The sequence below is a fragment of the Pituophis catenifer genome, unplaced genomic scaffold (assembly GCF_029215685.1).
Source record: "Pituophis catenifer annectens isolate HBS135680 unplaced genomic scaffold, rPitCat1.0.hap2 SCAF_5, whole genome shotgun sequence".
NCBI lineage: Eukaryota > Metazoa > Chordata > Lepidosauria > Squamata > Colubridae > Pituophis > Pituophis catenifer.
In genome coordinates, this window is record NW_027256885.1 from 79,270,846 (window position 1) to 79,293,979 (window position 23,134).

At 42.8% G+C, this 23,134-nt stretch overlaps 1 protein-coding gene and 1 long non-coding RNA gene across 2 annotated transcripts in view; one reads left to right on the forward strand and one right to left on the reverse strand.

Annotated features, from left to right (window-relative positions):
• LOC139317402 (uncharacterized) overlaps window positions 1-23,134 on the forward strand; it is a 47,720-nt gene that overhangs the window by 8,220 nt on the left and 16,366 nt on the right. Inside the window, exon 2 of the long non-coding RNA XR_011600454.1 lies at window positions 9,448-9,589. This is a non-coding gene — a long non-coding RNA (uncharacterized lncRNA). The remainder of the gene's footprint in view (window positions 1-9,447; window positions 9,590-23,134) is intronic.
• On the reverse strand, window positions 10,307-21,480 carry LOC139317482 (SNF-related serine/threonine-protein kinase-like). The gene is made up of 3 exons (XM_070944549.1): window positions 21,456-21,480; window positions 11,204-11,891; window positions 10,307-10,539 (listed from the first exon to the last, which is right to left on the reverse strand). Exons 2-3 carry the CDS (start codon window positions 11,841-11,843, stop codon window positions 10,307-10,309), a joined length of 873 nt encoding a protein of 290 aa, XP_070800650.1. The 5' UTR covers window positions 11,844-11,891; window positions 21,456-21,480.

Sequence of the window (23,134 nt, forward strand, 5' to 3'; positions counted from 1 at the left end):
ATATAATTAATGGATTTGTAAGAAATTGGATTGCATGGAAATAATTGGAATATTCATGTTCATATTGATTAATATACAAAAAAGGTAGTTATATAACTAATTGATTTATATTAAAATGTTGAATTTATATTAAACAACTAATATTACATTATTAACCAATGTGAGGATGGATATAAAAATAGATGACAATGGGAAGGGGTATAATATAGAATAGAAGGGAAAAATTGAATTTGATTAAGATTAGAGATGAGGATGAAGGGTAATATTGGTTTTTTACAAAAATAGATGAGGAATAAATATGGCAAAAAGGAAATATAGAAATTGTAAATTTAATTGAAATGACTAAACACTGTTTAAATTTGTGAACCGGCCAAATACTCTGTTCAAAGAAAATACATTGTATGTTTGTATGTGTGTTTCTAATTATTGTTATTTATTCATATTTGTTCTCTTTTATTCTTTAAAGTTTAACAATTCATTCTTTATCTTAATATCTTTATATTTGTTTGGGGTTGGCTTTCTTCCCTTTCATCTTTTTTATTGTACAGCAATCTTTCTCCTCAAACCTACCACCTCTCTCTTTTCTTTCCTTCTTACTTTCTCTTCCTCCCCTTCTTCTTCTCCTCCCTACTTCCTCTTCCTTTCTCCTTCTCCTCCTCTCTTCTTCCCTCTCTTACCCTCCCTCCTACTCTAATTTCCCTTCCCTTCCTTCATCCCTCTCTGTTGCTGTATCCTTTTATGCATATGGACTACTCAGAGGGCTGAAAAAGTTATTTCTGACTGGTCCTCGCACTTTTGACCAGTCCTCGAACTTACGACTGTCCTCACATTTTACGTTTTTGCCCTATCTTGTCACCATGGTGAAGAGAAGCAGTTGTGAAATGAGTGACATGGTTGTTAAGAAAGCTGCACGGGCATAAATGTGAGGATGGTCATAAGTGTGAGGACTGGTCAAAAGTGCGAGGCCCAGTCAGAAATGACTTTTTTCAGCCCTCTGAAAAAAGTCTATGCACATAGCCACGCCCACCCGGTCACATGACGAACTACCCACGCCTACAGAGTCACGTGACCAGCTAGCCATGCCCACCCAGTCACATGATTGCCAAGCCACACCCCCAACTAAGCCACGCCCACAGAACCTGTTGTTAAAAAAATTGAATCCCACCACTGGTGAAAGGGCCTCATAAGTGGAATAGCCTAGGGCCTCTTTTCATCTAAATCCGGCCCTGCTTAGACTTCAGTAAGGCATTTGACAAAGTAGACCACAACCTACTCCTTGGCAAACTAGAAAAATGTGGGATAGACAGCATCACTACCAGATGGATTTGTAACTGTCTGACAAACCATACTCAATGAGTAGTTCTTAATGGTACTACATCTACATGGAGGGAAGTAAGCAGTGGGGTACCATAAGGTTCTGTCTTAGGCCCAGTACTCCTCAATATCTTCATAAATGACTTAGATGAGGGAATAGAAGGGGAACTCATCAAATTTGCAGATGACACTAAGCTGGCAGGAATAGCCAACACCCCAGAAGACAAGCTCAGGATCCAAAAAGATTTTGACAGACTTGAACAATGGGCCCTATCCAACAAAATGAATTTTAATGTGGAGAAAAGCAAAGTTTTACACTTAGGCAGGAAAAACCAAAGGTATAAGTACAGATTAGGTGAAACCTGGCTCAAAACCAGTAACTGTGAGAGATGCAGGACCTTGGAGTTGTAGTGAACTATTACTTAAATATGAGCCAGCAGTGTGCAGCAGCAGCCAAAAAAGCTAATACAATCCTGGGTTGTATAAATAGAGGCACAGAATCACAATCACGTGAAGTATTAGTACCACTTTATAAATAAATAAGACCACATCTGGAATACTGCTTCCAATTTTGGTCACATTACAAAAAAGATGTTGAAACTTTGGAAAAAGTGCAGAGAAGAGCAACTGGGGTTATTAAAGGCCTGGAGACTAAAACATATGAAGAACAGTTGGAGGACCTGGAAACTAATCAAGGGGAGAAGCAACCTGGAATTAAGGAGAAACTTCCTAATTGAGAACAAATAACCAGTTGAACAGTTAGAGGTTGTGGGTGCTTTATCACTGAAGGTTTTTAAGAAGAGACTTGACAGCCACTTGATTCAAATTGTATAGGGCAGTGATGGCTAACCTTTTCCAGACCGAGTGCCCAAAGCGCGAATGCGTGTGCGCGTGCACCCGAACCCCCAAAATGCAATGTGCACACAGCCCCCACACATGCACATGGCCCCCACGCATGCACACGTCCACTGCGCATGTGCCCCGCCCCTTGCGCATGCGTGCGCCGCCCACACGCACCCTGACCTCGCACATGCGCACACAGCCCACACACACACCCCACACCCCGCACGCGTGCATGCCCCCTGCACACACCCTCTGCGCCACGCATGTGCGGCAGATACCTGATGATTAGCTGGCCAGACAGAGGCACACATGCATGCACAGCGGAGTTAATCTGGGGCGACGGCTCGTGTGCCCGCAGAGAGGGTGTTGCGTGCCACCTGTGGCACACGTGCCATAGGTTCGCCATCACAGGTATAGGGCCGTGATGGTGAACCTATGGCACGCGTGCCAGAGGTGGCACACAAAACACTCTCTGTGGGCACGCATGCCGTCCCCAGCTGCTCTTCTGGTTTCTGGCACATGCAAGCACACTGGCCAGCTGGTATTCGGGTTTCTGGCACTCCGGCACGTGTGCATGTGCACGCGTTCCAGTTTGGGCACTCGGTGCTGAAAAGGTTCGCCATCACTGGTATAGGGTCTCCTCCTAGAGCAGGGGGTTGGACTAGAAGACCTCCAATGTTTCTTCCAGGTCTATTCTGATTTTTTGCAAGGCAGGGAACCAAAAATTTGCCTTTTTTTAACCCAGAAATGTTCTCAAGAGCTTAAAGTTCATTTTAAGAATTTTCACTGTTACATGATTTTAGTTATTTTTCACATTTTTATATTGGTTGCCCCCATTAGCAAGCAATCTGGCAACATACCTTCATGAAAACTCTGCAGCAGTATCGGGAATCAAAGTTCACGAAAAATAGATTCAGAATTCTGTTAAATACCTTTAAACAATGGATCTGAGAGTACAGAAATATTAGAAACATCAGTGGTTTTAAAACATAATTCTTCATTTTAAGGAAGGCCATAATTCTTAAGGAAAACACACAGGGGTGAAATTCAGCTGGTTTGTACCGGTTCAGGAGAACCGGTAGCTCCGCCGATCAGCTGAGAGCAAACCGGTTCGCTCCAACAATCAGCTGGGCCCGCCCCTGCACTATACCGACCTATATTTCCTTTGTTTGAAGCCCAGCTGATAGGTGCGGCAGAGCAGATTGCCGCACCTCAGCTGTTTTACTCACCAGGGCTGCAGTAGAAGGTAAGTTTTAGAGCTGTTTTCAAACGCACTGCGCGCACGCAGTGTGTGTGTTTGGCACGTGCGAAGCGAAGCAAAGCGCACGCTCACCGAACCGGTTGTTACACTGGTTGAATCCCACCACTGAAAATAAAGCATGTAACTTCGAATTTTTCTGAAACACCCCAATTGTGCAGTTTGCTCCAGCAGGTTCTCAGAGCCATGACAACCAAGAAGAATAGCAATAACACTTAGACTTATATACCGCTTCACAGTGCTTTACAGCCCTCTCTAAGCAGTTTACAGAGTCAGCATATTGCCCCCAACAATCTGGGTTCTCATTTTACCCACCTCGGAAGGATAGAAGGCTGAGTCAACCTTGAGCCAGTGAGATTTGAACTACATGCAATACAAGAATACATGCAACTTCCTTACATAACATCAAGTCACTACTGTTAGGATATGGTTTGAGCCTAACTAAGTTGTCCAGGCAATATATGTGTACTGTAACTTTAATCTGTAAATGTATTATGTTACTTTAAAGGTTTTTCTTGCTGAATCATTATAATGCTGAGTCATGCTGTAATTAGGTAATGACTGGTTGTGAGAGTATTTAAGCAAGGTATTGTAACTATTCAGTTTGATGATAAAGCTGATATGATATGCTACCAGAGTATGATATGCTACCATTGAGAGGAGTTGCTATCTGCCAATCATCGTTTGATGGATCTGCTACCATCGTGGTTTGTGAACCAGAGTGAGTTTGTTATTCTAACCAACTAATGTTTGTTTGGTAAGAAGATATCTGTAACTACTGGACTGATTTAACTGGCAAAGACTTGGAATTTGTTTAAAGACTATGAGACTGTTTTTCTACTATAAAGTAAGCTTTTGATAAACCAGTTTGCATAACTCTTATTCATTGCTCTCAGCAACGTTTCCTTGTGCATTTACTCTGCTGGTTGGTAACACAACACCAATATCCTTAACAACTACTATGGAAACCAAGCTTTGTCACTAACTGCCCTTTTGATGCTTGTCACAAATCTAGTAAGCAGCGAGTCCCAAAGTTCATTGTGGATTTTGTTGTGCAGATTATTAAAAATATAATTGATTCATTTTCAAAAGAACTCCAAACAAAACTGTCAACTAATGTATTTCACACTGAATCCTTAAGGAATTAATAAACTGCTCCTTATTGAAACAAATGTTATGGTTTAGTGAGACTGTTAATCAGCAAAAATAATCTGCAATGTATTTTTAATATAGTTGCATCATGACAAGAGAGGCATACTGTACTTTCTCAGTCACTAATCTCTAAAACCACAGAAACAAATGTGATAAAAATTATACATCTTTATTCATATCAGTGGCCATGAGCAGAATCTTTTAAATAGTCTAATTAATTACATGTGATGCTTTTATTAGGTATCTGTTGGACTAACTACAAAGATATTTTTGTCAGCATAAAGGGCCTAGCATTACTATAATTATAATGTGAACGCCAGGTAGCAGGGAGTGGTATTTGCAGGCCAAACTCGTCCAAATGATTTACCATCAGATCTTCACTTCCTAATGATCTTCCAGAAAAAGTGAGCATTTTAACTGTGTTTAACTGTATTTAACAGTTAACATTTAACAGACGCCATCTCCAGAAATGACTTATACTAAAAAGGAGATTCACCTGAAATATTTGAAACAAATAGCATTTCTTTTCACCATTCTCAGACATGCACGACACAAATTAATCTTGTAAGATGTATATAATTCATTTAGTAATTTACCACTCAAATTAAAAATGGCTACTTTCTACTTGAATGGGACTACCTAACAATGTATTTACAAAAACTTTAGGCAGCTAATTAAAAGATCATATAATAAGTGTTATCTGCCCATGTTCTATCAAAACTATAGAAGATTTTTCACATTTTTTTGCACTGCCCTATGTCCACTTCTGTCCATGGAAAAATTTTGGAGCCCTCCTTGAAGGAAGAACTATTTGGCCTGATTGTGGTGGCCTAGTGGTGAAGACACTTGCCTCATACTCAGAAGGTTGAGAGTTCAATTCTAGGTAGCGGCAGATGTTTCTCTCCTAAACTGCAAAGAAAAAATATCTGCTGCAAATTCCGCATAGGCGTCAGGAAGGGCATCTAGCCAGTAAACTCAGCTCCAGCTCCAGCTCCATCCAGTCACCCTGACTCTACCCCGAATAGGGACTACAGGATAAAAAATGGAGGTTTTATTTTTTTACCCAAAACTGAATATTAAACAGATTTGGGCAAGATTTGATTATGGAGGCTGGCAAGCTTCACTAAAGTAACTGCTAAAAAGATGAATGATTTTATTAAATTTTCTTAACCTTTTTTTATCAAGTAATGTTCTGCACATTTTACTTAAGTTTTATGGATTCTAACATATTTTAATTACGGTTGGTTATCATTTTACTTAACTACTTTACTTACCGTAACTAACTCTATCATCATGCCCTGCAGTCAAAAAGCAGACTCGCTTGAATTGATACATTAAGATAGCCACACAGTATTATACAGATACCACAGTCAAAGTATCTCAAGAGCAGATCAATTTCTTCACCTCCATATTTGTTGCTACTATTAAGTATCAAACAAATTTTTATTTTACTCACATTATACCTCACTGTACCTGCCTCCCAGCTGCATGACAACAGCCCTGCCTGCGCTGCTAGAGGCAACAGCCGGATTGGCGGTGGAGTTCCCCAGGCTTATGGTACTGGAGGACTTCAACCTACCATCACTTGGCGAATCCTCAGATGTGGCTCAGGAGTTCATGGCTTCCATGACAACCATGGACCTGACCCAAGTAGTCCAGGGTCCGACACACGCTCGACCTGGCATTTCTCTCAGGGCACTGGAGACAGGATCTGGAATTAAGGGGTATAGAGGTCTTTCCCTTGTCCTGGTCAGATCATTTTCTGTTGAGGTTGGACTTTAAGACGCCACTCCTCCACTGCAGGGAGGCGGAGCCGATTAAGTGGTTCCACCCCAGACGCCTAGTGGACCCTGAAGGGTTCCAGAAGGAGCTTGGGGAGATACCTGACTCCCTTGTCTACAGTCCGGCCGAGACCCTAGTGGCTGCCTGGAATAGGGCGGCGTCTGGGGCATTGGACAGGATTGCGCCTTTGCGGCCTCTCAACAACAGTGGATCCAGGAAAGCTCCCTGGTTTACTGAGGAGCTCCAGGAGATGAAGCGCCAGAAGAGATGTCTAGAGCGACGCTGGAGGACCAGTAAATCCGAATCCGAACGAACACTTTTGAGAGCCTTTATTAGGACTTAGTTAGTGGCGATACGGGCGGCAAAATGTTCACATTTTTCCGCACTTATTGCATCCGCTGATTCTCGCCCAGCCACCCTATTTAGGGTGACTCACTCCCTCCTTAAGGTAGGGGGAACGGAGGAGCCCTTGCAAGGTAGAGCTGAGGAATTTGTGCAGTTTCTGTCGGATAAAGTCGCTCAGATTCGGATGGACCTGGACTCTGATTGGGCAATACCAACTGAGATGATGGGGGCGGGTCTTAGTCCTATTGTGTGGGAGGAGTTTGAGCCAGTGACTCCTGAGGAAGTGGACAAGGCTGTAGGGGCGATGAGTTCCTCCACTTGTTTGTTGGACCCGTGCCCCTCCTGGCTGGTTTCGGCCAGCAGGGAGGTGACACGAGGCTGGCTCCAGGCTTTAGTTAATGCGTCCTTGAGGGAGGGGTCCTTCCCGCAACCATTAAAGGAAGTGGTTGTAAGGCCCCTCCTCAAGAAGCCTTCCCTGGACCCAGCAGAATTAAAGAACTTTCGTCCAGTCTCCAACCTACCCTTTGTGGGAAAGGTTGTAGAGAAAGTGGTGGCACTTCAGCTCCTGTGGTCATTGGATGAAACTGATTATCTGGTCCCTTTTCAGTCCGGCTTCAGGCCTGGCTACAGCACGGAAACTGCCTTGGTCATGCTGATGGATGATTTCTGGCGAGCCTGAGATGGGGGTCATTCCTCTATCTTGGTGCTACTTGACCTCTCAGCGGCTTTCAATACCATTGACCATGGTATCCTTCTGGGGCGACTAAGGGAGTTGGGAGTGGGAGGCACCGTGTTGCGGTGGTTCTCCTATTTCTCTGGTCGATCACAGTCGGTGTTGGTAGGAGGACAGAGGTCGACCCCTAGGCCCCTTGTCTGCGGGGTGCCTCAGGGCTCGGTCCTCTCTCCCCTCCTATTTAACATCTACATGAAACCGCTGGGTGAAATCATCCAACGACACGGGGTGAGATATCAGCAATATGCTGATGATACCCAGCTGTATATCTCCACCCCTCGTCAGTTCAGTGAGGTGGTGGATGTGATGTGCCGGTGCCTAGAAGCTGTGAGGATCTGGATGGGAGTCAACAGGCTCAGACTTAACCCAGACAAGACCGAATGGCTCTGGGTATTGCCCCCTAAAGACTATGTTGATTGTCCATCCTTGGTTCGGGGGGGGGGGAGAAAGTGCCCTCCTCACAACGGGCTCGCAATTTGGGTGTCCTCCTAGACTCACAGCTGAGATTGGAACAACATCTGACGGCTGTAGCTAGGGGGACCTTTGCACAGGTTTGTCTGGTGCACCAACTGCGACCCTACTTAGATCAGGAGGCTCTCCTCACAGTCACTCATGCCCTTGTCACCTCACGGTTGGATTATTGCAACGTGCTCTACATGGGGCTACCCTTGAAAAGTGTTCGGAGACTACAGTTGGTCCAGAATGCTGCCGCGCGAGCTATTGTGGGTACACCTAGATACACCCACATTACACCAATTCTCTGCGAGCTGCACTGGCTCCCTATCGGTCTCCAGGCGCAATTCAAGGTGTTGGCTATTACCTTTAAAGCCCTACATGGCTCAGGGCCAAGATATCTTCGAGACCGCCTTCTACCGCATAGCTCCCAGCGACCGGTAAGATCCCACAGAGTCGGTTTCCTCCGGGTCCCGTCAGCTAAACAATGTCGGCTGGCGGGCCCGCGGGGGAGGGCCTTCTCTGTGGCTGCCCCAGCTCTCTGGAACCAATTACCCCCTGAAGTCCGGACTGCCCCCACCCTACTGGCCTTCCGGAAAGCGGTGAAGACCTGGCTCTTCCGGCAGGCCTGGGGCAGTTGATCTCGCTACGGTGATCTTGCAAGACCCGGCCACGAATTGGAGTGTATGGGTTTTAATGTTTTCTTTTAAACTTTTGTATGGGATATTGTTCGCATTGTTTTATTCTCTGTTGTAAGCCACCCAGAGTCCTTCGGGAGTTGGGCAGCATAAAAATGCGACTAATAAATAAATAAATAAATAATCTTAACTTTTGACTATATGTCTCTCTGGCTAAATGTCAGGGTATTTTAAGGACAACTTGAGCTTTTTTATGTTACCCTTTAGACTCAAGTTGGCTTTCTACTTAGCCCAGAGGCACTTGTGGCGAACTGGCACCAGGATCAGGGACTCCATGGAGGCGCAGGGGGTGGCGGCAGTGGCAAGTGGGGAAGGGGCGGTAGCGCAGTGGCAGCAGCAGGACCCTCAGTCCAGGGGTGCTTTTTGGGAACTGGTGCTGGGATCAGGGACTCTGGATAGGCACAGGAGGCGGCAGCGGTGGCAAGCGGGAAAGGGGTGGCAGTGCGTTGCAGCATCAGGACCCTCAGCCCCGGGGTGATTGTGGGGAAGCAGCACCAGATCGGTGCCTCTGTGGAGGCCTGGGGAGGGCAGTGGTAAGAGGAGAGGGGGTGGCAGCACAGGGGTGGCAGTGGCAGAAGGAAGAGGGAAGGGGTTGCACTTTCCATGACCTTCGGAACGCATGCCGGGCTATGAACACCAATCCTTTGGGAAGCTGACAGTGGATTCCTGGATTGGGTCCTCCTGTCCCACCCACCCCTTCTGCGCAAGATATCAGCTGCCCTCGGCACAAAGGTGAGCAGCCCCCGGGCGGCCGGGCTCCTCCCCCTCTGAGTAACTTTCTCTTTCACACACTAATGCAAGCAAACTCCTTGGACTTTTTACTGTATTGTTTTCCTCTTTTGGCATATGTAACACACGTGTCGGCACAGGTGGCAACTCTCCTGCAGCATCTCCGCCAGGAAGGAAGAGTGGGTCGGTACCGAACAATGCCTCCCCTCCAACCCCAGAGTAACTACTGCCCACCCGGGATGTAGCACGCTTCCTGTACCTGCCCGTGTCACATCACTACAGGTAAGAAATTGGCTCTTGCTAGCCAAAAGGTTCAACTCCCCCGCCCTGTTCCTTTGGGTGGGGCGTCTCCAAGCACCCCAGGGCCAAAGGTCCTGATGCCATCCCCCCACGCTGCCGCCTCCTCCCCTTCTGCTCCCCGTTGCACCTCATGAAGGCCTTGATCCTGGTTCCATTTCCCTGCAAGCACTCCTGGCCCAAGGGTCCTGATGCCACCACTGCGCTACTGCCCCCTCCCCACCTGACGCCACCCCGAGCCTCCACAGAGGTGTGCTGTCCCACTCACTCACACGTTAACCGTGGTTTAGTGGGTTCATTAATATTCCCCAGCAATTCCCTTCACCAAAAATTCAGAACAGCCTCAATTTTTAAGTCCAGCCACAATCAGACCAATGCTAGTCCATAGAGCAATGGCCAATGAGTCCACAAGGCACTTGAAAGTTTCCCAATCAAAATAAACCCACCAGGCAAAATTAAATCCACAATACAAGAGGGTTCACGAGGCAAGAAAAGTCCAGAGTTCACAAGGCACAATCCAAGTCAAGACATGGTGTCAATCCAAAGCAAGGCAGGAATCAACAACCAGAAAACACACAGCTAGGAAATGAACGTGTTGTTCCCAGCATTACTTCCACCTATCTGCTGTGCTAAATAGCCAGCTTTTGGTGCAGTCCATCAAGAATGGTGAGGCTTTCTCCTCACGAGTAATCTGGTTGACCGTCACTGCTTCTGCCTTTTCTCTGTTCTACGTGTTCTTAGATCAGGTGCAGAAGGCAGTTCCTCTTCCTCATCCCTGACTGGCTGCAGCTGCATGCTTTCCTCATGTGATGCCTCAGGGCTGTCCTCCTGCAGCTGTACTTCAGCCAAATCACACTCAGACGGTTGCTTGGAGCCATTGACCAACTTCCCTCCTGACATGCCAGGAACTGGTTCATCCTCCCCCAAGATGACATCTGAAGGGGTATATGGGGAGGTGTCCAGGGGAGTCATCACAGGAGGCCCCAATCCCAGTGCCGCTGCCCCACAAGTGCCTTGGGGCAGAGGGTCCCACTGCCGTCCCCTCCCCACCTGTCACCCCTACTTCTGCACCTCCTCCTCCCAGTTTGCTCCAGCACACTACACGCATGGCTATTCATCCAGTGCAGGGAATTGACCATGGAGAATTGTTCCACAGCGCATCGGTCACTAGGCAGAGTTGGAAGACCGACAGGGGAATAGTGGCAGCAGAGGAGCACCAGTGGAGGGGGCAGTGGTAGACGAATGTCCATGGTGGGTCAGATGTAGGGTGGGTGGGCGGGGTGAAGTGGGCCAGATGTTGTCACGGCCAATTGCCCTATACTCTTTGAGGGATACCTAGCTGGTTACCTCAATGAAAGTATACAAAGACCTTTAAAATGTATGATTCTAAAATTTAATTCCACCCTTTCATAACATGGTATCCTCAAGATATCTTAGAATTGCAAGTTTCAGAATTCTATCTTGCATATTAGCTTTAAATTCTGGAAACTGCAGTTCTTGGATGGCATAAGATTGTGACTGTTCAATGATTTTTCAAGAATATCTCATTTGAACACAAAAATATAGCAATTAAGGTTGTTTAATAGTCCATTGACTTACCTACTGCAGGTGCATCATATTCATCTCCAAGTAGAATTTCAGGGGCAGAATATGCAAGAGAGCCACAACTTGTTGTGAGTTTTTTTCCAGGCTGAAATTTGTTGCTAAATCCAAAATCAGTTAATTTCACAAGTCCTGGTTTTTCAAAAAAGACAACGTTTTCCGGTTTTAAGTCTCTGTGAACGACATGCAGTTTATGGCAATATGATATAGCATGAACAATCTGAGCAAAATACTTCTTTGCCAGATCTTCATTAAGACCTTCTTCATGTTTCATGATGTAATCAAACATATCTCCTCCATCACCAAGTTCTAAGATCAGATAAAGTTTGGTCTGGGTGTCAATAACTTCATACAGGCGAACTATATTAGGATGTTGCACTAGTTTCATGCATCTGACTTCTTGAAAAAGATGTCCTGTGGAAAGAGTATCTAGCTTGGTCTTGTCAATTACTTTAACTGCCACTTTTTCACCTGTAAATACATGTCGGGCAAGCTTCACCACAGCAAAATGCCCTCTGCCTAAGGTTTTATCCAAATCATACAATCCAGCAATTTTTCCATCATAACCTCGTTTAAAGCCTGCCATATTCTCCAAGTAGTAATGCTGACACTTTCTGAAACTTGTTTGTCTTTTCATATAAGGTTTTCTGAAATAGATGCACAACTCATCTTCACCGCCAAATGCCTCTAAAAGATCAGAAATGAAATTATTATAGAACATATATTTAGAAAAACATTTCTGCTTTTTTAAAAGTTGGACTTTGGTTAGGAAAGAACCCAATATAAAAGGATTTTCTTGACTTAAACTTCTCCGTTTTTAAATGGGAATTTTAAATTCGGTTTTAAATTATTGGGGTTTTAAATATGGTTCAGCCAAATTTATTTAATTTGTTTTATCTCTATTTTAAATTTTGTATTTATATGTTTTATTTTTATGGCTGTTCACCGCCCTGAGTCCTTCGGGAGTAGGGCGGTATACAAATTCAATAAAAAAAAATTCAATAAAATTCAATAAAAATATTCAATAAAAAAAAAAAAGAAAAAAAAAAGAAAGAAAGTTGAATAATTCATTTAGATTTGTCACTCTAGAGATACCAGGTAAGCTTTGTCCAACACTCCAAGTAGTGAAATTAATCAAATTATGCAGTTTAGAATTAAAGAAAATAAAGGGAAAAAAGAAAGCTAATTCCACAAAAAATGATTGCTGTTTCCTGAACTTAAAACATATACTAAGTAAGAAATCTGATGAAACTGCTGAAAATATTGCCAAATATTCGTAAATGATAGATTTCAAGAGGATCATCTGTATATCTGACATACTTTCTAATGGATGTAGATAATTTTATACTTATCTGTTTATTTTATATTAGAATACTCTTCTATGGGGACAGAGTATAGGAAGAAAGTAACAAAGAAACATAATGGAAATGAACTCCTGAACATCCAAGAAAATAACAATAGTCTGTACTTTCTGCTTATTTCCATACAATGTTTCCATACAATTTTTTCACCATATGCAATTTTCTCCAGTCCCCAAACATTTGCATATATACTTCTATGTGTGTGTGTGTGTGTATGTATGTAACCAACCACAAAAACCTATGCCACAATATACTAGATACTATGAGCATACCATACAATTCTTTGCTTTTCTAACTATTCTAGCCCTCCTGACTTTTATACACTGTTCTTTTCTCAATAATATAGGAAACTATCAAAATAGGAAACTATCAAAATAAACTATTTAATGACCTTCTGGATCCTTCCTGATCAAACTATTTAGCAGACATTGGTATATGCACACCTAGGGATTCAAAAAGTAGACCAAGTCATTACAATATATAAACCATGGAAGAGATTGGTCAAGACATTATTTTGTTAGGGTTGATCCAGGAAAGGCCGCAACTGGCGCACAACACGAAGTTGTACAAAGGCTCTCCTAGCCACAACTGCCACCTGCTCATCGAGCTGGAGTTGAGAGTCCAGGAGAACCCACAAATTGCGGACTGGGTCTGTCTGGGGTAGTGCAACCCCATCCAGATCTAAGATAGTTAAAATCCTGGATCTTGAAGCTCCATGCACCCAGCTCTTTGGTCTTTCGAGGGTTCAGCTGAAGCCTGTTGTCCCCCATCCAGGCCCCCACAGCCTCCAGGCAACACGAGAGAGCAGCAACAGCATCACTTGGATCACCAGGGGTAGAGATATAAAGTTGAGTATCATCAGCATGCTGATGATACCTCACTCTCTGGTTGTAAATGATCTCACATAGCAGCTTCATGTAGATGTTAAAAAGGAGTGGAGTACCGTGCCGGAGCAGCTGTGGACAGGACCCCTCACTCCATATCAACACCGATTGAGACTGGTCTTTGAGACAGAAGCCAAACCAGCTAAACAATGCCGGCTGGCGGGCCCGCGGGGAAGGGCCTTCTCTGTGGCTGCCCCAGCTCTCTGGAACCAGTTACCTCCTGAGATCCGGACCATCCCCACCCTATTGGCCTTCCGAAAAGCGGTGAAGACCTGGCTTTTCCGGCAGGCCTGGGGCCGCTGATCTCGCTGTTGCGATCTGGCGAGATCCAGCCATGAATGGTGTGAATGGGTTTTAATTGTTTTTAATCTTTAATGTTTTTATATATGGTTTTTAAATGCATTGTAAGCCGCCTTGAGTCTTCGGAGAAAGGCAGCATACAAGTTGAACAAACAAATAAATAAATAACTAAAAGAGAAGAGGGGAGAGCGGGGCATGTGTCAGCTCTCTACCCTCAGCTGTTTAGCGGCGAAGAAAGTGGATTGACCCAAGCGGAAGAAATGAATTGAATGAAGTAACAAAATTACTTTGGGGAGCAAGAAAATAAGAACAGGAAGCCTAATTGAATACTTGTAAATTTTGGATTTGTGGATTTATGCAAAATTAATGAGACTGAGTGGAAATTATTGAAAGAACTAGTTATAAAACTTTTCCTATTTTTTTTCTTTTTTTCCACTTTTCTTCTGAGTGAAAGTGGTTTGCAGCGCCATCTAGAGACACAAATAAAAAGACTTTATTTTAAATAAACTGATTGAGAGGACTAGCCTTGAGATTGTAGGCTTGGACTGATAAGAAACAGCTGTGTCTGGCAAGAACTGCATATTGAGATAGATAGCCTTAATAGAAGTTGAAATAGTGTGCCTTGTGAAAATTTTGAAACAGAAACTAAAACAAGACAACTGAGGCAATATAAACAGCCCTGTTTGGAAATCTTTTTCTTTTTTCTTTTTCTTGTGACTGTGCTCTTTTGCTTCTTTTTATTTTATTTTATTTTATTTTATTTCCTTTTATACTCCTCTTTTTTGGCTTAGGATTTGACCATTTACAGTGATTTCTCTTTTTCCTTTTTTCTTTTTCCTTTTTCTTGAACTGTTTTCATTGACTGGATTGAATTTTGTATCTTTTTTCCTTTCCATGTCTTTTTTTCTCCTCTTTTTTTTTTTTGGTTGTTTTTTTGAAGTGTTTGAATTTTGATGATAAATAAAAAATTGGATTAAGGTAAGAAGAACCTGAAGAGTCAGGAATGTTTGGTTTTTTACTTCTTCATTTCTTCTTCTTCTTTTTATATATATATAAATATATAATAAATATATTATATTTTATATTATATATATAATTATATATATATATATTATAAATATATATATATATATATATATATATATATATATATATATATATATATGCAAGTTTTGGTGTATTCGGGTCTTTTCCCGTGTAAGATTGAGAGTATCTTGGCGACGTTTCGACAAGGTCCCACTCGTCATCTTCAGGCTGGTGTCTTTGGCTTCGTGCTTGTGCGAGGAAAGCGTGATCGGAGCTGCCGTCTCTCTATAAATACTGGTGTGGAGGTGTGGGGTGCTGGCTTTGTTGCTGTGAGCAGGTTGGTTGCCTGTGTTGTTACATTTTGATTGGTTGATGGAGTTGATGTTTGCAGATTAGTCAGCTGTTTCGTAACATCCTGTGTGGGTGAGGTCCTTGATGTGTGCCCATTAGTCTTTTGTGTTTTAATGACCTGGGTAATGGGCTGTGTGTTAACATCCTGAGTTCTAGTGTTGTGATATCCTGAGTTATTTGATGTAATGTCCTGAGCAGATGGCTGTGATGCCACATCCTGGGCTTTGGTTTGGCTCAGAGTTTGAGGTCTTGCCATGTGTTCATGGCGTGTGTCAGTTTGCTTTGTGTGGGGATCAGAGGGGGGTGCAGCAGCTGGTGATGCCGCCGTGGTCTGGCTCCGATCATGCTTTCCTCGCACAAGCATGAAGCCGAAGACACCAGCCTGAAGATGACGAGTGGGACCTCGTCGAAACGTCACCAAGATACTCTCAATCTTACATGGGAAAAGACCCGAATACACCAAAACTTGCATAACCCTATACACACACACACACACACACACACACACACACACACATATATATATATATATATATATATATATATATTTGTTTTCTGAGGTTTTCGCGGGTGTTTGTATGTAGGTCTTTGGTTATTCGGGTTTTCTCAAGAAGTGAAGGCGATGATGGGAAAGAATGAAGAAAGAATACAGAAAGTGGAGGAAAAGGCAGATTTAATAGAAAAAAAAGTGGAGGAAATGGATGACAGACTCACAATGGCTGACAAAAACCAGGGGGGAAAAATATTTCTCTCGAAATGGACAGAGCAGAGTACTATTTAAGATTTCAAAACATAGAAGAAGAGAAAGGAGAGAACTTGGCAGAACTGATGGCGGAGATAGTGGTGGAAGTGGTGGAGGAACACAAGGAAAAGATATTAAATGGGATTGATGAGATATACAGAGTGCATACTCGATATGCAATGAGAAATAAACTGCCAAGAGAGGTGCATGTAAGATCTACCAGGAAAGCAATAAAAACAGAAATATTACAGGTAGCAAGAAATACTCCAATAAAATATAAAGACAAAGAGATTGTGGTGCTGAAACAGATACCCAGAAGAGTGCAAGATCTGAGGAGAGAATAACAATTTCTGACAAAATTCTTAATCCAAAAAGGAGTAAATTTCAGATGGTTAATACCAGAAGGAATATAGGCTTATTGGCAAGCGTAAAGACATAGACTGGACTCGATAGAGAAAGCGGAATTATTTTATGATCAATATTTGGGGCCCCAAGAAGAACAAAGATTGAGAGAGGAAAAAGAAACGAAAGTCCAAGATGAAGCGGTGAAAGAAAAAGAAGATCAAAAAAGAGAGACGACAAAAGAACAAGAAGAAAAGGCAATTAGAGAGGGGGCAAGGTCAAAAGAGGCCAAGGATCAAAGAGAAATAAGGACGACAAGATCAACAAAAACTAGTAACAAATAAAATATGGAAGAAGAAACCAAAGCAATATCAATAAATATTAACGGTTTGAATTCGGTGATAAAAAGGAAAAGAACTTTTAATAAATTGGGAAAATTAAAAATGGACATTGTATGCCTACAAGAAGTTCATATTAGAAAGCAATACAAAAAATTATTGGAGTATCCAAAATTGGGCGATTTGTTTACTGCATTGACACATCAAAGCAAAAGAGATTTTTTTAAAAAAATCATTGATTTTTATCCACCCTGGTTATAACACAAACATGCCACATTGACTAACTTCCTGGACTGTTATTGGGGTCTGTTGTGAAGTATCTGGCATTTGTCAAACTATATCAGAGCCTTATCTCTTTCCCCCCCTGCCCAGAACGTATCATATTGGAGATGCTAACACTCAATCTGTGTTGAGTTCCTTTCCCTTCACACCAAGGGGTCAAGTGGTCAATTGTGAGAACAAAGGAAAGAGGTAATGATGCTCATTAAGAGGCTCTACCCTGTTGGGGGGGGGATACACAAACCAAATTCCAGGGGATACACAAATCAAAGATGCCAGAATTGGAGGCTTATGACTTTCCTAAACAATATAAAAGGGATTCACATTCCCTCTCTTTTCTGTAGTTGTTACCTGCATGTATCTTGTATATGTTTGGAACAGCTAACCATTTAAGCTTGATCAAGATTAAATGCTATGTTACTCAAGCCTCTGTTTAAGTTTCTTGTTTGGCATTTATGAGCTTAAACATATTATTATTGGACCTTACATTACTAAGGTGGTTGCTCTCCATATTTCCTCTTGGGGTATCTTCATCTTTATGCTTCTCCCTTTGCACGTTATGGTTGCTTGTAATTTATTAAAGATGTCCCATCCCAAGAGTGGGAGTGGACATTCCGGTAAATACAGGAACTGGTGAGTGAATACAGTGCGCCCTATTTTACATTCTAAAGGTTGTAAAAAGGGGGCTGAAATAGCTTTTCCTGAAGCTCCTGTAGGAAGTTAGCACCCACCCCTTTCCTGGAAGAGTGAAATATTTTAGGAAATATGAAAAAGGCAGAATATTATATTTCCCTGGATGAGAAATATGAGAAGCACATTTTACAGACAAAGCAGCTCCCACCTTCCTGCCCCCACCCTTTGTCAATGGGCCATTAAGGCTTGGGCCAGTCTATTCTACATAACAAAGATCTACCTCCTTCAGGCAGAGCCATAGTAGGAATTGCCAAAGATGGGATTAGCCCTCTACACAATAGCAGCAGAAACTCACCACATGTGACCTGGGAAGCACATGTGACCATCAGCCAGCAAGGCCCCCATCCCCTGGGAGTCTGACAACCAATCAGGATACTCTTTTGGGGCCCCAAGAAATGCAGAGCCAGAGAGAGCATAAAAACCCGAGGATTTACTGTATCTGCCCTTTTTCTGTTCAGGAACTCAAGCTATGTGATCCTGTCCACCATTAAACCATCTTTCCAAGCAGTCTCCATGTTTCCAGTGTCTGTTTTCCCCACTTGGAGCAGAACCTAGAGGGATGTTTCTTCCAACACTCCAACAATTGGTATCTCATCAGCAGTCTGAGGAGCAATAGGTCTGTTAAGGACAGATCTGCTTGCTCCTGTATCTATTAACATTTTGTGTTTAACCCCCCCCCCTCCATTTGGACTTCCACCAGGGGTTCGGGGGTTGGGGGAGCAATAGCTCCTTGCCCCTGACCTCTTCACTCTTTTTCTTCTGCTCGCATGGCTATAGCCATTGGGCATTCCCTCTTCCAATGTTCTTCCTTTCTGCATATAGCACACTGGTTGGGTCCCAAGGGACCCTTCCTCTTCCATGCCCTCTACTGCCTCGAGCTACCTGAATTCCCACTCCTTGCCGTCCTCTTCCGGTTTGTCCCCCTCCTCCCTGCTTTTCTTGCCTAAGGGCATCTGCTAGGAAGATAGTTTCAGCAAGCCTTCTGAATTTCTTTCTTATTTTCTTCTTGTCCTCTGTTGGTAAAAACTTTATAAGCTATCTCAACCAATTCTGAAATGCCTTTCCCTGGACCTCCTTCTACTTTCTGTAACTTTCTTCTTATATCTTCTGCTGACTACCCTATAAAAATCATGTTTATCATTTTCTGATTGTCTGAGGCTTCAGGATCTAAATCAGTGTATTGCCTGAAAGCCTGGTATATTCTTTCAAGAAAATCTCCAGGACTTTCCTCTTTCTTTTGCCTTATTTCATATACTTTTGCAAGATTTTTAATTTTGGGAACTCCATTTTGGATTCCATATAAGAGTAAGGATTATGGTAGTTTTGTAGGAAAGTGGGTGGAGATAGGTTAGGTTATTGATTGTTTAGTTTAAAAAAAAGGGATATTATGTTTAAATGTGAATATATGTAAAAGATTTGAGCTAAGAGACATAATGATGGGGGGGAAGGAAATGGGTAGCTGAACTGAATAAATGTTAAATTAGGATTTATTGTATAGTCTTATAGTGGAAGTATGTTCTGAAATGTTATATTGTATGGGGGGTAGTAAAAGGGTAGATGATGAGTGGAAATCGTTAAATTGGGAGATATAATAACATTATTATGTTAAATTAGGAGTTATCAGATAATGTTATAATAGAATGTCACTTTGAAATGTATATTATAGTATAGGATAAGGGGGATATGATAATTTTATTAGAAAGAAAGGGTCAGCATATGGAGATGGAGTAAGTGGATGGTAAAGTATGATATAATCTGTTATGAATTTGGGTTTTATTATGAAGAAGTCAAAGGGGAAGGGGAGGGGGAGGGGGGTTAGGGAGGAGGGGGGGAAAAAGGGGGAAAATTTGTATTTGAAAAACTTTTTCAATAAAAAAAAAAAAGAGTAAGGATTGATAATTTTGTACTCTCCTATTGTCCCGATCATCATCCAGATCCCGTTCTGGCTCTGTGAGGGGGCATTCCCAGCGGTTGTCATTCTCATGCTCTTTTTTTAACTGCTGCTCCATTGCCCCCCTCACCAGTCTCCATTCCTCTGGTGTTGAAAGGACATCCATCAATGTCTGAATGTCTGCCCAAGTGGGGTTATGTGTCCTTATAATAGATAAGAACAGGGAGTGCATTTTCTCTGGGTCTTCCTTATAACTGGGATTTTGTTGCTTCCAGTTATAAAGGTCTGAAGTGGAAAATGGTGTGTGAACTAGCACTCGACGGAATCTATTTCCTCCTACTACCACTACCGTATTTTCCGGCGTATAAAATGACTTTTTAACACATGAAAATCTTCTGAAAAGTCGGGGGTCGTCTTATACGCCGGGTGTCGTTTTCCTGTAACCAGGCAGACCAGCCCGAAAGGCTCTGACGAGCCTTAAATGGCTCTGGCGATCCAAGCTCTGACGATCCCAGCTGTGTTGCCTGCTAATCAGGCAACACAGCTGGGATCGCCAGAGCCATGTAAAAGGAAAAACTTTTTTCCTTTTACATGGCTCTGGCAATCCAAGCTCTGACGATCCCAGCTGCGTTGCCTTCTAATCAGGCAATGCAGCTGGGATCGCCAGAGCCATGTAAAAGGAAAAAAGTTTTCCCCCTCCAGCTTGCTTACCTTAGCTGCTAGTCACAACGCTTGCCTTGCTTTGCTTGCCTGAATCCATTCCATCAGCAAGCCACTCTCTGCCTGCAATCAAGCAAAACAAAGCTGGCTGAGGAATTCTGGGAGTTGAAGTCTACAAGTCTTAAAGTTGCCAAGGTTGGAGACCCCTGTTCTATTGGGTAAGTTTTTTTCCCCTTTGGGAGCTTTAAAAAAAATAGTTAATTGGGGTTTTTTTTAGTTGTTCTTTTTTAGACCTAGCCATTTAAAGTTTAGGAAGTTTTAAATTTAGTTTTCATATAAAAATAAATAAAAAAAAAATAATATTTGTGCAGCTTTCTGAGATTTAGTGTGTTTCTGTAGTGTTTCACTCTAACTACACAAACACACAAAATCTCACAAAGCTGTATGTGGAATTTTGTGTGTGTAAAGTGTGAAAGTTGTTTTTTGGGGCTTTTTGTGGCTGTGTGAGGTTCCTGCTTGTTGCAGGGGCCATTTTGGGTCTAGCACAGCTGCTTTTACATTGTGGGTGAGCCAGTTGATGTTTTTTAATTTTTATTTGGTGTGCGTTGGAAGAGGGGTAGTCTTATACGGCGAGTATAGCCCAAACCCTATATTTTAACAGGAAAAGTCGGGGGTCGTCTTATACGCCCAGTTGTCTTATACGCCGGAAAATACGGTATATTTTCTCTAAGTGGAGCCTGCACCTCTGATTTCAGTTTTGATCGAGATTGGATGTCAAAGGAGTCACTCACTGTTTGATTATGTTGTTCCTCAGCCTCCCCCCCTCTCTGGGATCTCCTTGTCTGGGCTGTCCCATTGCATGAGTAAGTAGGGGGTGGCAGACCAGTCTTAGAGTCCTCCAGTATAAACGGAGGAGCACTGGGTTTCTTTAACTTAGAATCCTGTGCTGTGCATACAAAAGATCCTTCATAACTGCAATCTTGTAGCAGAGATGGGCTGTTTGCCAATTTCACAAAGAGTTCCAGATATTGAATTTCAACATGCCGTTTCTGCTCCAAGAGGGCAGTTCTCACTTCTTTAATTAATTGGTGATTGATTGATCCTTGGGGTGGCCAGAAATCTCCTGGTTTATCTAATTTTAAGTATGGCCATACTGACACACAATAATGAGAAAAGGCTGCCTTAGTCCCTATATCTAATCTCTCTAATATTTCAAAATTAGCCAAAATACAACCCACCGGCGTATCTTTGGGCATCTTCCCTTTTGGCAACTCTGTCGCCTTTCGACTGGATGCCTTTTTGCTGCCACGATTTCCCATTTCAAAGCCAGATCTCAGGTGGATTTCTCTTATCCCCTGGGACGTCTCCTGTCCAGTCCTTACCTTTCCTCCAAATTTTGCCTCTTTCTTTTCCTCCACCGGTGGTTGTTCCTGCTCCTCGCTTTCTTCAGGGCTTCAGCCTTTGAGTTCAATTAAGAAGTCACCAAGGATCTTACTGAGGCTGGACGTTCATTTAGACAGTGGCTCATTGCATTCAATCAATCCACTCTATGCATCAGTGAGACACGCGGATCTCTGCATCACTCCTTGCTTTTCAGAGTACTCAATCACTGTCAAAAGACTCATGAGCTCTGAGGGCGGCTGGCAGTGCAGAAACACACAGTTGTGTGTTTCTGGGAGTTTTATTTCAGAGCATTCACACACCTTTCAGCCACTAAGTCTTACCCGTCCAGGGGCCCTCCTCTGGTAGTCATTGGTGTCTTTCAATTGAATCCAGGTGTGGAATCCTGGAAAGAGCCCCCAGATTGTTGTCCCCAATTCAGGTCTGAGCCTGGTGCTGAAGCCAATGATGGACGCCAGACACGAGGTGCAGGGTTTCTGATTGCTTTTTATTGGAGTACTCCAAGGAAAAGGGCTCCTGGCCAAAATGCCAAGAACCAAGAACAAAGGATTAAGTAAGCTTTATACATTTTCACTAAAAGAAAAGGCAGGACAAGGCAAGATAATAAAAAATATCATCTAATAAACATTTTAGTAATAATTCTACAATTTGTTCTATTGGTCTCTAGCTGTCCCTATTCCTAAACCTTGGCTAATGAATGCCCCAAGAGTTATCTAATACACATTTTATTGGCTGCAGGCCATCACTATTCCTAATTGTTAGCTAAGATCTGCAAGTTGTCAGCTTTCTAACTACCCAGAATTGTTACAAGATTTATACATGCATATTTCCTGTAGATAAGCATTCTTTGTTCTTGCCAGACACACACTGCAATTACAGGCTTCCTGTTTTACTTTCAAGTGTGTGTCATGACCTGGCTTTATTTTAGCATACAGCCCATCAGTGGTGTCATGACAAAAGCACATTTTGCAGGGGTGAAATGTAAAATTTGTTACTACCGGTTCTGTGGGCGTGGCTTGGGGGGGGTTAATGTGACTGGGTGGGCGTGGCCAACTTTTTTTTTTTTTAACTTTTCAAAGCATTTTTTTCTAATGCTTTGAAAAGCCTCTGCCAATCAGGCAACTCAGCTGGGAGTTGCCAGAGACTTTTCAAAGCATTTTTTTTACCACCTCTTCGGCCAAGAGGTTGCAGAAAAAAATGCTTTGAAAAGCCTCTGATGATCCCAGCTGAGCCGCACGATCATCAGAGGCTTTTTTTTTTTTTACTTTTAAAAGTATTTTTTCTTCGGAAGAGGTTGTAGAAAAAATGCTTTTAAAAGTAAAAAAAAAAAAGCCTCTGATGATCGTGCGGCTCAGCTGGGCATGGGGGGGGGGTGCAGGGATTTTTGATACCGGTTCTCCGAACCACCCGCCGCCATCGCTACCAGATCGGGTGATCCGGTCCGAACCGGGAGCATTTCACCCCTGACATTTTGGCTTCATGATCTCTTTAGCAAACAGCCATTTTTCTAAGCTGCATCAATTTATAGTTTATTTGCCAGTCTTTGACACAGGCATCAAACCTGTGGAATGTTTTTGTTTATTATCTTTCTCCTACTTAATTGAAGCAGATAGATGAAATTGCATAGAATAGCTTTTTATTGTTTATAGTGTACTAGCTG

What these genes read in the sequence shown, in the direction of transcription:
- LOC139317482 (XM_070944549.1), bottom strand. Translation starts at nt 11,843, where the DNA reads ATGAAAAGACAAACAAGTTTCAGAAAGTGTCAGCATTACTACTTGGAG. An exon ending in ATATGATGCACCTGCAGTAG is followed by an intron (nt 10,540 to 11,203) that starts GTAAGTCAATGG and finishes ATACCCCTTCAG; the next exon opens with ATGTCATCTTGGGGGAGGAT.